Raw genomic sequence first — 16608 nt, 5'->3', positions numbered from 1 at the left:
CAGCTTTTTAATGAGATGACATTTTTACAAATCAAGGTTATGTAAAATTTTATGAAAGTTTAATGGATGCCAAAATCATCTAAAGCTACCAAATAGTTGTACACCTCCACAATTTTTGTAACCATGGTAAATAGTCAATGTTTCAGTCTCATAAAAGTGCAGTTATGTTTGTAATTTTTATTCTATTTAAATTTGTGTGACAATGTTGAGGCTTCAGTAACATGGATTTTAATGAGGGAAAACAGCAAGTTAGGTATAAATAAAATTTCTAATCTTATTCTGATTGCTTTTGCTTAAGTTGTCTAGTGTTTACTTAAAAATTGCTTTTTTTTTCTTTGGTCCAAATTTCTGTCATGATCCAAATAAGGATGATTCAACCACTTAAAGACTGTTACGATCATATATGTTCCTTAAGTTCCAAATTTATTTTACATTTTATTGTGTATAAGCAGTTAATAAATTGTATTTTTTCTATGTTTAGTCATAATGCTCCAAACATTGTTTTCTAATTTATCATCAAGTATTATTCAAAAAGTAATAGTTTAATCATTGTATATCATTAATGAAAAAAAGAACACTTCCTCCAGAACAGCTGACAGTAAAATGCATAATCAACTACTGAAATTGCTGGAGTCTTGGAATCTATCACGGAACAAAGTAATGTTTGTCGATGAGTTACTGTATGTAAATAAAACATTTTATTCACTGTTAATAACTATTGTATTAAAGGGTAGACTAAGATTGCCATTAACATATTAAAAACAATCACTGCACTAAAATAGTTTTTATTAAACAAGTTTTAAATATAGAGAAAATAGTTTATTCTAAAATAAATGCAAAACAAAACGATTGGTTTAACAAGAATACATATATAACAACAAAGGATAACAAATATCACAGATTAAAATTCATCATGAAAGCTACGAGCTGTATCTACCATTTTGCTTCCGAGGAACGAATCTTTCTTAGCTAGAATTTCTTCCAAAGATAACAGTTCATCTTTATTTATGTCGGCTAATTTGATGAGCTTCCTTGCTTCTAATCTAGAATGCACTGGATTTTCTGGGTCATTATACATCTATTGAATAAAAATATGAATAAATAAAAGTTGTTGAATGCATCCCACTTGTGAATATATCTGCATACTGAGCTTTATTTAAAGTCTAATAACCACTTGCTCCAACCATTGAAAAACCTTATTCAAAATTTGAGCTTTACTAGTATTAATTAGAGGCCATTCACTAATTACGTAATGGTCCAAAGGGGTATGGGGAAAATCTCTACATACCCTTACTTTGAGAGGGAGGGGGTATATTTTCCAAGTCTATATCTTATATCAGAAATCACGCGGTCAAGTGGTTTGGCAGGGCTCATAGTTCCTTTGCCCCTGGAAGGTAAAAAACATATTAGGATGAGCTGTTTTTTATTTGTTTTACAAAGAATGAATAGTGTAAATATAATAAAAGAATCGCATTATGTACGGAATGTTTTATTTTTATGGCATCAGATACAAAAAAATATTTCTTTACCTAAAAAGGTTTAGTGAATTTAGTAATGATTCTAGTGATGTAAGATTCGTTATTTTATTATTTTGAAAAACAAAATGGAATCTTACGTAAGAATGGGGAGGAGGGATTTGAAAAATCTTACATACCCTTACATGAAGGGAAGGGGGGCCAAAAATTGCCAAAATCTTTTTTTACGTAATTAATGAATGGCCCCTTAGAGACATTAGCTTTTTGTGTTCTAATATCAAACAAAAAATAGCGAAATTTGTATTTCTAACTTAGTAAAATTGTAATAGAGAAAGGTGGGATGTGACTTTTTCATAGATCGATGCGATCATGGCGAGCAATAATTACATTTGATACTGCTTTGCTTCCTTAGTTATCAAAATCTGCAAAATATTTACTTGTTAACTTTAAGAAACTCAACATAAAATGTTTTTAAACAGCATTTCTTAACCCTTAGACTATTAAAATTGCGAATGAATTTCACAGACCAGTGAGAATTTTCGTTATCTTTTTTTTTTTTTCAAAATAAATCAACTAAAATATGCAGAAGCGGCGATTGGGACTGAAAATGGAGGAAGGAATGGGGGTGCAAAAAAAAAAAAAAAACTAAAAGCAATGAGTGGCAGCACAAAATTGAGGGAAAAAAAAAAAACTAAATTTTGCTAGGGCTGGCAACGAGAGCAGATAAGTGTACTTGATGTATATCTAACAACTTAAATCTCACATTTCTTAAGATATTGATGAATTTTGTACACAATGACTTTCACTGAAGAAACACTTAGACTTACATTATTTACCCCAAAGTATTTTGAGTTGTCACAAACGCTTGATAATAATTTCATGAAACAAGTATGGCTTGTTTTAAGTGAAACAGTTGATTTACTAATATCTAAACAAAAAGTTACTGCTTGTGCTAAATAATGTTTCATAAACAGATATACAAAGTAAAACAAATAATTATGTTTTGAAAATTTGGATATTTCTGCTTTTTTTTTATAGTTTTTAGTTTTGGTTTCAAAATTGGAGAACAAAATAAGTAAATACCCCTCCCCCCCGAGTCGCCGCTATGATACTAGGTATTACAGAACTGTTACAAGTTAATTGTAAAATTTCATTGTGATTGAATTACAAGAATATTTAAATATACAGATCATCGATTACTGTGATAATACATAAGTGAATAAGCCTTTTAGGGAAAAAAATTGCGGAAAATTATGAAAAGGTATAGTAAAAATAAAGTTAATGAAACATTATTACTTTTGAGCAAAGAAAAAATTTCGAATGGGATACGGGAAGATCTACCAGGACTAGTAAAATTTTCCCTAGGACCGGTGCCCATCCAACTTGAGAATCCCTGCTGTACACCAGGTATTCAACTTTTTATGCTTAGGAGAATCCTTCGAGCTTGCCGATTTCTCTGTATCGAGGAGCAGAATAAATAGGATATCAAGGCTTTAACTAAAATTAGGATTTTATTTGATTGTTTTATAAAGAGAAATTCTGCTATAACTGTAGTGTTTTATGATCACTGCAGAATCCCTGTTTAAATTCTACAGGACCCAAATTCTGCTCAAAAATATAAATACTTTGATCCTTTTCTTAATATTTTTATTCTATTTATTCACAAGTGACAGGTCCCTTCTGAATCTTTTGGAGAATGGGAAGGCAGAAGCGTTAGACTGCCATACTCTGGGTTGGAAAGACATTAGATGACAGTATTTAAATCAATAAAAATATTTTTAAAGAATGTTTTCAAAGTGAAAAAAAAAAAACTTACTAATAATTCTTCTCTTGAAACTTTACCATCACGGTTGATATCAATTGATTCTCGGAATTCTTTTAGCCTTTGAAGTTTTAATTCTGCTGCGGATATGTTTGTGTCGTCATTTTCAGGCATTTCTACAAATTCATGTTCTGATAACATTTCGTCGCCATCATTGTCTGAAAGAATGATTACTCATGTTACATGTTAGTTATAATAAGGATTAAAAAAAATCTACAACATTTTTTAACTCCTCTCTCTCTCTATTCCATGAAATGTAAGTATAACAGAAATTTTTATAGTCATTTTAAAAACTGAATGCTATATATGCAATTTGTTTTTTAAACTATGAAACAAAGCGTAGTGAAACTTCTTTGGTATTTTACACAAGTTAAACAGTAGATTGGTTAATCAGGTGTCATAATTACTTGGATTTTCTTGTTGACCATTTCCAATACATTTTTGAAGGATCAGGCAAGTTCAAAAATGAAAATTTATTTTTGACATATATTAAAACAATTAAATGTTGAAGTACCAGAATAAAATTACTCAAAAATGCCAGTTAGGTTTACAACTGCCAAAGCCTTAAATAATATGATACATTATGTAGAAAAGAAAAGTGGGGCTAAAAATGATACAAGTAACACCAGAGCAACACTCACATTGGTATCATGTATATGAGTGACCTCCGTCAGAACAGCACTAAATTCATGCCTTCTCGTTGCTTTCAATTTATTAAGACATAAATGGGTAATACTCAGTTATAAGTAATTTTACATATTTGAAAAAATTATATAATACAGAATATTTTATTATAATTACCCTCATTTAAACTAATCTAGAATTTATTTGCTTAGTATTTTACTGGAAAAGTAAAAATAGTTTTAGATTCAGGAAATTTCTTAATAAGTTCATATTGTGTATTTCAATTATTTAGTACCATATCTCTGGAAAATAGACTATTAAAAGCTATAATTAATTTTAAATGTCTGCTAATATTTTTCTCATGCTAGCAGAAATGGTTAATTTACATTGCAAAAGCTTTTAAAACAGTTTAGCCTTAATCAGTTATTCAAACAGGCCTATCATTTAGGGGGGTCAATCGCTCCTCTCTCCGACTTTGAAAAACCAATGTTGTTACAAAGTGGACGTGAATTTTGTTTTTTTCCCGACAAAATTTGCATTGAAAAATTTCTTTTTAGTTGAAATGTTACACACTTTAATGTTAAGCTTTGTTTCTGAAATAGATTAACTATTTATTCACATCACTATAGCAGAGGTGCCCCCCCCCCCTGAGGGTAAGGGTGTAACCCCCTAAATATCATGAAGACCCCCCAAAAAATGAGAAAAACATCCCTCCCCAATAAAAAACCAATGGCACAGTTTGTGCCACGACCCCCCCCCCCCCCCCCAGGTGGGCATCCCTAACTATAGAAATTGTTGTACAAAAGTGTGAAATGAAAAGTTGTATCATGAATGAATATTTTCATCATAAAAAAGGAGTTAAATGTCGATCTTATAAAGGTCAACAGCTATATCAATACTTTATTAAATGCAACATTAAAATTAAAATGTGAAATAATTTCAAAATAAATTTTTGTTAATACAGTAGAAGACCGTTATAACGCCGACCTATATAACGCAATTCTCTATAAACCGCACAACTTTTCAGAAGTAAACAATAGGTTTTAATGTTTAAAAACTTCTTCTGTTTTATCTTGCAAACATAAAAATTGTTAGGCAAATTAAATTTTGAAACAGTTTTTCATCTTTCCATCTTAATTCAAAGTTTTAAAGTGAAAATTAGTGTTCACAGTAAACAGAAAACACCAGATGGCTCTTGAAAATGCAGCTGTTATGCAAACCATGAAGCTAGCAGAAGTGCAGGATAATTCACTTTTTTTTATTGTGAAACATTTATTTGTGAACAACTAATAGTAATATTGGTGCTTTATTTCTTATTGCAGATAAAAGCTCATTCTGAAGTGCTGATATATAGATATATTCTGAATATTAGTTTCAAAATTTGTGAAATGATCTATATAACGCAAAAACCTGTATAACGCATAAGCTCTGGTCCAAGGTGTGCGTTATAACGGTCTTCTACTGTAACTTTACATACTTTATAGCAGACATAAAAAACTAGTAACATTGATTTCATAAAGACACTACCTTATTTAAACTAGTTGTGTAATTCAGTAATTGTATATTAACGAGAAAGTTCATACATTAATTTCCAAGATAGAGAAACAAACATACTCACAACATACATAGTCACAAAATTGAACATTATTAATTTGAAGCAAAATAATTCGATACATGATAACATATTTGAAAGATCAAAAACAAAATGAGCAAAAGTGTTTTAACATTATGTACCATTGTATGCTGCAAAACAAATTGAATCTTAAACATTGGGGGAAAAATATATTAAAGAGTATTACTTACCTAAACTATTGATAATATCATTCACCATATTGAGCAGAGAAACATGGCTATGTTCAGGATGACGGAATGTTAAGAACTCATCAATGTTTAGAGCTTCTGGATCGGAATTGGCTGCTTCAGACCATGCAGCTTTGTCAAGAAGAATTTTTTCCTTAACTAAACAATAAAATCATATGTAAAAAAATCTAATACATAGGAAGGTTAAAACATCTAAAACAACTAAAAATTTAATATTCATTATGTTCTTAGGACAGAAATAGAAATTTTACATGTATAATGAGTTGCTGATGATATAACTTTTTGATGTTGACAAATATCATAAACACACACACTTCTTTGTCAACAAAAATTGATTTTTTGCTGAAATAATTAAAAATAAGAAGCCAATAATTTTCAGTTATAGTATTATTAAAGCAGTTTTAGTTTTCATGGAAGAGGGTGCATAAAAACCAGGGTTTGAAAATATCATGATATTTTTTAAAATATGATATTTTTTAAAATATGATATTTTTTAAAATATGATATTTTTGAAAATATCCGATATTTTGATATATATCAGATATTTTGATATTCAGTAAAACCTCGTTAAGTCGTCACTCAAGGGACCAAAAATTTTTGACCACTTATGCAGAGTGACTACTTATGTGGAGTGGAAATTAAGGAAGAAAAAAAAGGCCTTACAAATATTCATGAATAGCAGTAGCATTCTGTGAGAAAAACAATAGCTTATGTAATCAATGTCTACAAATTAGTGGAAATATTAAAAAGGGGAGAAAATACTTATAATGGTTACTTTAGCTCATTTTCTCTTACTTATTACATTACTAAATAACAACAACTTATTTTACTACATTAATACAATCCTTCAATGTTGACTCATGAAGTTGTTGCTTACGGAAAAGAATGATCTCTTCCAACATACACCAAGCTTTAAATTCTGTGTTTGTAGTTCCCTGTGAACGGATGTTAAATACTGACTAACTTTCTCCAGGTATTAGATTTTGTCTGTCTTGCTGGAAGGAGTTAGATTCATATTCTCGGCACTTGGCAGAGTCACAGCAAGAATTATGCTTTGAATGACCAGAACCGAGGATCGAGATTTCAAGGAAAATAAATATCAAACAGCCTTTCAACTAAGTCTGACACTATTTTCTAAGATCCGATAAGGAAAAGGAATTTTAGAAAACATCTTTTGAGTGACTAGTTAAACGGATAAAATTAAATTTGGTGACCAGTAAAGGAGGGTCATTTAACATTACTGTGAATGAGATCTTGTCAGGACCAAAGAAAAATGACCACTTAAACGGAGTGACCACTTAACCGGTCGACTACTTATTGAGGTTTCACTGTACATCCAATATTTTCAATTAGCACAAATTAAAATCTTCAAAATAGTAAATGCATCCTCAAATCACTCTTTATTTGTTATATTATAAGTACAATATGTAGACTTAAAATTGATGTTTCTTCCATAATTTACATCTAATATTTCATTTTACATTTCTATCAATTTTAATGGAGTTAATTTAGCATTAGCTGTTGTACTCATTTTTCTTCTGTTAGCTACTTTTGCATTTATATGATTCAGAAATGAATAATATGCATAAATGAACAATATTACTATGATTAATATACTTTTTATTTTGAAAATACCATAGTTGAAAACATAAATATCGAAAATATCATGATATTTTCAAAATAAATATCAGATATATGCTGTGATATATATCAGCGAACCCTGATAAAACTTAGCTTAAAATTCTTCATCAATAAAAACAAAACAGCAATATAAAAGCATTTTAAGAACATTTATGGTAAGCCCAAAAAACTGTTTTGTGATGTTTCAAGATTGTCACATACATCGAACAGTGCCACCAACAGCAAAGTGCCAGATGTTAAAACTTTTCCAAGCCAAGATAAATTTTGAAACTACTCCCCTTACCCGTCTTCTTAAGTATTTAAACCAAGTTTCAATTTAAAAAAAAAACTTAGAAATACAGTGAATTAGCAACTCCCTGAAATTACCGCTCAGGGCAAGGGCTGACTTGCTCCTCCTTTCCTGCTGTATTATTGTAACTTTTTATATAGTTTTTCGTAATTTCTGTACCGAACATGGTTTTCAAAACCATGATCTATCATAATTTTTGTTTCTCTTAACACATAGTACCTCTAACCATGAAAAAAATTAATAATTTGTGTTTAAAAATTGCAAAAGTATACCTTTGCGTTTTAAATTCCGATGACTTTCAGGATGAGCTGCAGCATACGACTTGTTAAAACCTTGTTCTATCATGAAGTTAACATGATATTCTTCCCAACTAACACGACCTAGGAGAAAAATCTTAATGATTAAATTTAATTATGAGAAAAATCTTATTTTAGCACAATCAAGTAAATTGCTTACTGCATAAAAAAATAATTATCATTGCACTTCATGGGCGGATACAAGGCAGGGGCAATCGTCTCTCCCTTGAGGGTTCCTGCATCAGCAATTTTTTCAAATTGAAGTTCTAAAGCACAAGTAGTCCTTTTTTGACGACATTAAGGAAAGGAATGGGGTTCGAATCTCTCTCTGGAAAATTTTTTGGAAATGAAATTTTAAAAGGTGGGCTATATATATATATATATATATATATATATATATATATATATATATATATATATATATATATATATATATATGTATTTCAGACGACCTGTGGTGACGTTCGTAGGATGAATTTAGAGGCTTTTACACAGATATTTTGCAAAATTTAAGTTTTAATGACATGATTGTAGACACTTCTAGCAGTGTTAGGGGCATGGGCAGAATTAGGGGGGGGGTTAAGGGGGCTAACAGGGCCTGATTACCGTACAGGCCTACTAGGCCTGGGCCCCCCTCTTCCTAAGGGGTCCCAAATTACTTCAAGAATTAGCATTACAACTGTACAAAAAATACACACATTTTTAAAATAATAGCCTTCAGGGGGCCTCCAAATTATTGTGAGCCTTGGGCCTCACTTTTAGTTAGTCGGGCCTTGACGGCTAAGCCTCCCTTGACAGCTTATTGAACCCCTGCCATTAGGGTGTTTAGATATTTGTAGTTAATAGGGTGTCGAAAATCATACACAACACAAAGAGAATAAACAAAACTATTCCAGATAATTTTATTATCAATTTCTCACTAACATGAAACTAATGGAACATCTGAAATTTCATTTCCAGATCTTTGATTTACCAAAATTTCCAGGTGAAACCCCTAAATACTTAAGAACATCAAAAATTGCTTAAAATTGCGGTTTTGGAGCTTTAATCTTCGAAAATTACTGGCTCTAAGCGACAGATTAAGTTTTTAGGACCAAAACTTTGAACTATGTTCCAGGGCAGAGCACCAGAACCTTCTTTCCTCTAAAATCTTCAAAGATTGTCTACAATTGAAATTTTTAAACTTCAATTTGAAGAACTTGCAGGGGGGAGAAGGAATTGATTTTGATCTATTAAAGTGAAATCTATTGGAACAGTCCTTGAGTTCCATCACTTACCCTAATGACAATGTACTATAGATATTTCTGAAATTTTGATTTCTCCTTGAGCTTTTTCCTTGCACCGAAAGTGTCGAAAGAATCTTAAATGTGCAAAAAAAGGAAAAATATTCTTTTGTATACTAAATCATTAAATCAATGCATTGCCTTCACATCTCTTGTAGTTTGCTGATAGTGAGTGATTTCTTGGTTCTATTTTATTTAATTTTTTCCATAGTTTTGGTGTCCCAGAACCATGTTTTAAACGAAAAGTACACTACACGAGTCCAGTGTCCTATACAGTTTATTGCTCTTATTTGATCTAACTATTTATAAATTAAAATGTACATACATATGTTTACACACACATGCATTACCAATAACAATACTGGTATACTGATTCAATCAAATTACAAATAAAAATCACAAAATCTTAAAATAATAAACATTTGCCATAAAACTTACCATTGTGATCTTTATCTAATGTAGTAAATATTAAAAAGTTATCACGAACAGCTTTTTAAAATGTTCCTTCACTTTATTGATCATCCAAACTTCTAATTCTTCCAAATTCAAAAAACCATCATTATCAAGGTCTGCTCTAAAAGAAAAATAAAGTTAAACCAATGGTAAACACTAAGTAAGCAACATTATATTATTTAAAATCAAAATGTTACACACATAAAATAACTATAGAATAAATTGAGATATATACAATGCATTGTAGGTTTTGCCATGTTAGAAAAATTAACACCAGGGGAAAAAGTCGATTTTGATGCTACTTCACTGAATTATGGGCAAAGAAAATATGCTCTATGTAGTGAAAGTTAATTGATGAAAAAAGCATTATGCAAAAATGCTGCACTAATATTCCTTCTGCTCAAAAGACAACCTACATGAAGTTCAATCACTTTTGGGATTTAACCGAAGGAATTTGAGTACAGCACCATCAGCTGTGGGAGAACACTGCTCCTAATCTAACCAAGGCAGAACTGCAAGCATAATTAGCCAAACAGCTTGCTTACGCCATCCAGATAAAAAATAGTGGGCCAGTGAAATGTTTTAAATATTTACTGGTCAGGGATAAAATTTTCACAGATTTCTGTCAATTGAAAAAAATTTTTAAACAGACTGAGACAGAAAACGAAAAAAGTTAAAAAGTAATAAATAATCTGTGAATGAGTTAAATACAGACAAATGAGCTTTTCAGCTTTTATTATAAAATTTGTATGATTATTATAAAGAACTACTCTTCATTACCCGACTATAAAAAATGAATAATTCTTAATTAAAGTGAGACAATAAGATATAATTTTATTTCTTAAGCAATCATCTTTAGCGTGCTTATTTATAACTAGCAGTGTTGCACAGTCTATCTCAAAAATAAAAGTTGTGAGGAAAAAAATTTCAATCTTAATGTGAAGAAAAGAGCAATTTGGTGACTCAAAATGAATATTTAGACCTCTTTGGATGTCTTTAAAATTCCAAAAATTCAGTCATTGCTGGGGCGAAAAAACCCTGTGGCAATTCCAGAGCATCAACCTCTTAGCCAAATTTGGCAAATATCTGACTAAAGCTGTAGATTTCTACAAAGAAAAACTCTCTATTGGGGAGAAAGGGGCGGGAGTTGCTCGTCATAGAGGGGCAAGACTAAATTCCTGAGTGTGAAAGGACCTCTGCCAAATTTTGCACAAATCTGATACATAAGAACATACACAATAAACCTCCACTTTAAATATCTATTTTGGAACTTTTCGTAGAAAAATTGTTTGATTTAAAGGAGTTCTGTACTCAATCACATTAATTTACATGAAAATTAAATTTGGGAAACTACCCTTTTTCAAAAAAAGAAAATCAGTCTTGTGAACTTTTATAACTTTTACACCTGCTACTGCCCAGCAGGTCCCCCCCCCCCCCCAAAAAAAAAAAAGTTACAGAAACATTGGAGAGAACGATGACCTAGCAAAAACTGTCTTATTTAACAAAGACAAACTTTGTCTGATCATTCTTCAAATTTGAAGACATCACTGCAAAATTGCAATTTTTAAAAATATAATGATGTTTAATATCTTTTCTAACATAAGTTTGCATTCTCATATTTTATCATTCGGTAAAAGCTGAAGATTTCCTTTACCAAATTAAAAACTTCCCCTCTTCCAAAAACTGCACACTGCTATGGATCTCTTTTATATGCAAGCTTTCATTGATCCATTAGCCCTACTAGAAGAAAAGGTAGACAATACTTTATAGAAACAAACTTATGGAGATATTGTTCTAGTCAAGAAAAAAAAAGTTTTTCAGTCTACTTCTAACTTACACATCCGTTGTCACTGGTCATTAATATACTGGCAGTGGCGAATCCAGAATTTTGTTCAGGGGGCAGCTGTGGACATTAAAATTCTGGCTGTGGTCTCCTTGTCATTACCAAAGTTCATAGATGTAAACGAAAGCGTTCTGTATCATTATCTGCAATCTAGGGGTGTTAAAGACTAATGAAACTTTCTGAGTTACACTTGAAATTATCTAAAATTTGGTATTCAGAGCTAAAATTCTAAAATTTAAATGTATATTTAAAGTTTTTTCATTCTTTTAGACATATTTGTTATGCAATTCTATAGGCAAAAATTAGAATTCTTGTTAAATGTACAAAACAATTATGCTGGTGATATAAATGAAAAAGAAGAAAGAAAATCTTAAATACAAATAGTGAAAAACAGCGAGAAAGAAGACAAAATGTTAAGAATTGATACTAAACACGACAATTAAAGAGAGAGAAAGAAAGAAAAACAAGTAGCTATGATATCTACACTGTTTTTTTTTCTCCTTTCCTTCTTTCAGAGAATAAGCGTATAAATATTTGGAACAGGTAGGGCAGATTTTCCGAAATTCGAAGGGAAATTTCGGAAAACTAACATCCCTGTTACTTTTGCAAATTTGTGTATCAACCTTAAGAAGAGTGAAAACAAATTAATTGATAAAGATAGAATGGATGTAGGAAATAGTATTTTTTTTTTTTACATTAAGATATATAGAGGCTGAAATAATTTAGTTCTGGTCTGGGGGCGGCTGCAGCCTCATAGCGGCCCCCCTGGATTCACCACTGTATACTGGTGGTGCATTTAAAGCAGACTTGATTTTTTACACTTGGGCAATTTAACTGCAATGTCATTGATGATTAAAGTTCGTCATCTAAAAAATTCAGAACATATGGTGTAACATTCGAGTCTCTCTTTCTTATTCAAAGCTCTATTTCAATTTTTAAGAAATGATAACGTGAGAAAAATATAAAACATGCAATCGTTAAGTTACTTATTCTTTCTTTAAACACTTGAATTCATCAATTTTATCATTTTTTGGTCCTTTGTTAATTTTGAGCTAAAAGAACTAGGGACAATGCTCCTTTGCTTTTGAGTGAGAGGGGGCAGTTGTTCTCCTTGCTCCTCTGTACCAGCTGCCTCTGTACAATGGCGCACTTACAGATAAGTTATTGAAATCACAAAGTTGGGAGGTGAAACTATACATCCCCCGACTACATCGCTGATTTCTTTCATTTAGGTGCAAAATCTCTTATTTCCTATGAATAAGCTTAATACTGACCCAAAGTAAATTGAACTGCCCAAACAAGATTTTTTTAAATCATAATCTGAATGACGAAATATATTATCTAAAAGCTGGCTGCCTCATAAACAGATTTCCATTAAATTAATACTTTTTTCAGTTATTTAAATTATTGTACTTAGTATTGTATTTAGTAAAATTTATAACTAAATTTAGAATGATTATTCTAGATAGAAAGTCTTCATTTCACTTTCAGCTGTACTTCTACATGGTACACGATAATTTTTGAGTTAATTCACAAGTTTACACTCTGTTGCTCAACTTTTAAGCAGAAAAAAAAAAAAAAAAAACTTCTAGTGAAGTGATGTACAATATTAACACATCATATAGATTCATGAGAATTATTGAAAAATATTTCGTTCAAAGATTACATAACTTTTTAAAAAAAAACTATGTAGAGGAACTGGATAAAGCAGCATTATTTCAGACAACACTTGATAAGCTTCAGAATTTGAAATCTCCTGCACAGTTTTTTATACTTTACTAGTTAACTTTCATACTTTATAATGATAAAAAAAAAAGCTGCAAATAAAATTGCTTTTTTTTCTTCTTTTTTTAAAACTATAATTTCATCCCTTAAACAAGTGCTTTTCTGAAGCCACGACTTCGTACTAGCAGTTGCAAGTATTACTATCTTATTTTGCATGAAGTCTAGAAAATAAATGCAAAAAATATTCTTGCATAATATGAATCCTAACATTTTACCTTGGCTCTGAAATACATATTTACCACGTTACAATACGCAGAAAATACATTACTTTAAAACAAAACTGATGTTCATGTTCGCAAAACTTTAAAAAAAAATATTAGAAAAAACGATCATAAATTGAAGGGGAAAAAAGACAACTCTTTTTAGTCAACCAAATATTCATAATTCATCAACTAAAAATAAAACGGAAGACTTACTTTTTATGGATGGAAGAAAGTAATTCTTCATCTTGAGAATTTGTTTTGTTAAAGCCTAGCAAAACTTCTTTTCTAAATTCTTTGTTTAAATGTCCATCTCTTTCCATTTTTACACCTTCCAAGTGATCCGGTGGTTTTATTTCATCGTACGTTAGTTTTGTAGTAATATGAAGTTTGTTCATAGTGTCGCTTAAATTTTGTTTCAGTAAAGACGAATTAATAGGAATGGACCAAATTGAGGGTAAAATAAACATAAAAATACAATGCAAAACTTGATACATAATACACAAAAAGGCGTGGACTGGTCTTAATTGACATGCAGGAAGTGCACTTTCTGATCAATAGTCTGACATTTACAACATCTAACTGGTTTATTACTGCTATTTTTCGACTTCATCATGCGAGAAAATGAAACTAAAAGCAAGAAAAACTTGATTTGCCGTCCCCCCTCCTTCCTGATTGCGACGAAAATCCGGAAAAAGAAATGCAAAGTTGCCTCAATATTTTCAAAGATTTTATTTGACAAGCAACATTAAAAAATAATGTTACATTAAACATGCAGCTCAAAACGTAAACAAAAACAAAGACAAATTCTGTTTTGTAGCCAAAAATAAAAAGCATTAAAGTTCAGTTTTTAAAGGTTGACTTTCGTATGAACGCTACCTGGTGATTAAAATTGAAATCTTTCAACCAAGTTGCATCCTCGTAGGCTACGACCAAGTAAAAGGGACTGCCCCCTGACGCAAGTTCGTTTTGAGAACAAGTTTTTGAGGGGAGGATAAAGGAAAAGGGCTTGGGGAGGATGAGGGACTATTTTATGCGAATATGTTTGGAAAAAATAACGTGACATGCAACAAAAGGGCGGAGGATGGGTCAAAAACGTTGGAAAAAAGTGTGACATCATTTTATATGAACAGAATTACGTTTACAGTACATTTTCATGTAGGGACTCACGGGGTATGTTCGCATAGACAAATGATTCTATTAGGATGCACCTGGTGGGGCCTCCATGGCTCTGTGGTAGAAGCTTCGTCTAAAAGTTGGAGGTTCTGGGTTCGATTCGCCCTGGGTGTTGTTTCTTTCTCATGTGTTGTAAATCTTTTCTGTGTCCAGGGCCCGACTAACTAAAAGTGAGGCCCAAGGCCCACAATAATTTGGAGGCCCCCTGAAGGCTATTAGTTTAAAATGTGTGTATTTTTTTTGTAGAGTTGTAATGCTATGCATAATTCTTTAAGTAATTTGGGGCCCCTAGGAAGAGGGGGCCCCAGGCCCAGTAGGCCTGTGCGGTAATCAGGCTCTGTCTGTGTCTATATCCGGAGGCAAAACGCATTTTACATTGTGCGCAGTCCTCTATGGTTGTGTTCGATGAGCGATCGGAACGGCTGATTCGGATCTGTATAGCGGCTCTCCCGGTCGCTACCGATTCAACTTGTCGAACGTAAGCTATGTATGTGAAACTTTAGCTTCTGAATAAAAACCCACCTGGTTATTCACTGGTTAACCTTTGTCGATCGGTTACTCTATGCGAACATACTCTTGCTCATTGCTCAACGCAAAAGTCTTTCAGGCTCGGACTGGTCTACCTGGTTCAAATTAAAAATCAATGCAGATGCTGCCCATGCCGACAATGGAATCATTTGATCAGGAAAAGCGAGTGAATGTTATCTTATTACTTCAACATTTCACACTCCAGGGTCCCCCATCACTGGCGTAGGAAAGAGGGTAGTTCACTCCCTTGATGATACTCCAAATTAAGCTGCAAAACTTATAATTCAAGTTATTCTATTCCACTTTGAATAATGTTTTCACCATCTAATGAACTTAACGACTGCAACACTGCTTATGTAAAATTAAAATGAAATAATCCCTGCTTCAATTGCTTCCAAGTAATCAGAGTTGGCTGATTTTAGGTAGATTTTTGGAACTTTTAGTTTCAAAAAAATACCAGTGGAACGTCCCCGACCCAAGGACTCTCTACAACTGCGTTTTTAACACTCCAATTTTGATAACTTTTTGGGGCTAAGAAATTGAGCCTTTCCTCAGTACGCACCCCAACCAGGGGCGTAGCTAAGGGGGGGGTTTTGGGGACAAAACCCCCCCCGAAAAGTTAGTCTCAAAAAAAAAAAGAGAAAAAGAAGAGAGAAGAGAAAGAAAAAAAAAAGAAAAGGAAAAAATTCCAAGCGATTATACATATATATATATACATATATATATATATATATATATATATATATATTATATATATATTATATATATATATATATATATATATATATATATATATATATATATATATATATATATATATATATATATATATATTATATATATATTATATATATATATATATATATATATATGTATATATATATATATATATATATATAAAAGAAGTAACCCCCCCCGAAAGTCGGGTCTAGCTACGCCACTGACCCCAACATCACAGAAATTAGGCTAATTAGCGTTTTGGAATATCAATATCAACGCATTTTCGCAGGAGAGTTCAGGGGCCCTACAACGTAAGTAACGTTCCATTCTGGTGACGACGTTTTCTCCCTCACGAAAACCGAGAAAATAGTCGGTTCCTCCCGTTTGCTCTTACCACCATTGTATCGAGTGAGTATTTTGTCTCTGTTTCCAGCGTTCCGAGAACTACTCGTGACGCGGGAAAGGAATCTCTTCAGTCGGACTGGAGTTCTTTTTTCCTACGGCAAAAGAGGCTTGCAACTCCGTTTCCCACGGCATTTGCGGTTTCCCGTACTTATTGAGTTTTTTCAACCACAGGAACGGGGATCCGCAACTTTTAATTCCACGGCGTTTCGGGATCCGAGGAGTTATCTCATGGTCAAACAAATTGGCA

At 31.9% G+C, this 16608-nt stretch overlaps 1 protein-coding gene across 1 annotated transcript; it reads right to left on the bottom strand.

The window, feature by feature from the left end:
- Window positions 1–775: 775 nt before the first annotated feature.
- LOC129228281 (45 kDa calcium-binding protein-like) lies at window positions 776–14359 on the bottom strand. Its single transcript, XM_054862952.1, is given in 7 exon segments — window positions 776–1078; window positions 3292–3455; window positions 5725–5880; window positions 7945–8052; window positions 9690–9746; window positions 9749–9825; window positions 13749–14359. Coding segments are annotated over 7 exon segments (1020 nt in total). The 5' UTR covers window positions 14030–14359; the 3' UTR covers window positions 776–901.
- Window positions 14360–16608: the final 2249 nt, after the last annotated feature.

Source organism: Uloborus diversus, chromosome 8 (assembly GCF_026930045.1).
Source record: "Uloborus diversus isolate 005 chromosome 8, Udiv.v.3.1, whole genome shotgun sequence".
Classification (NCBI taxonomy): Eukaryota; Metazoa; Arthropoda; class Arachnida; order Araneae; family Uloboridae; genus Uloborus; species Uloborus diversus.
This window is presented reverse-complemented; position numbering and strand designations above follow the sequence as displayed.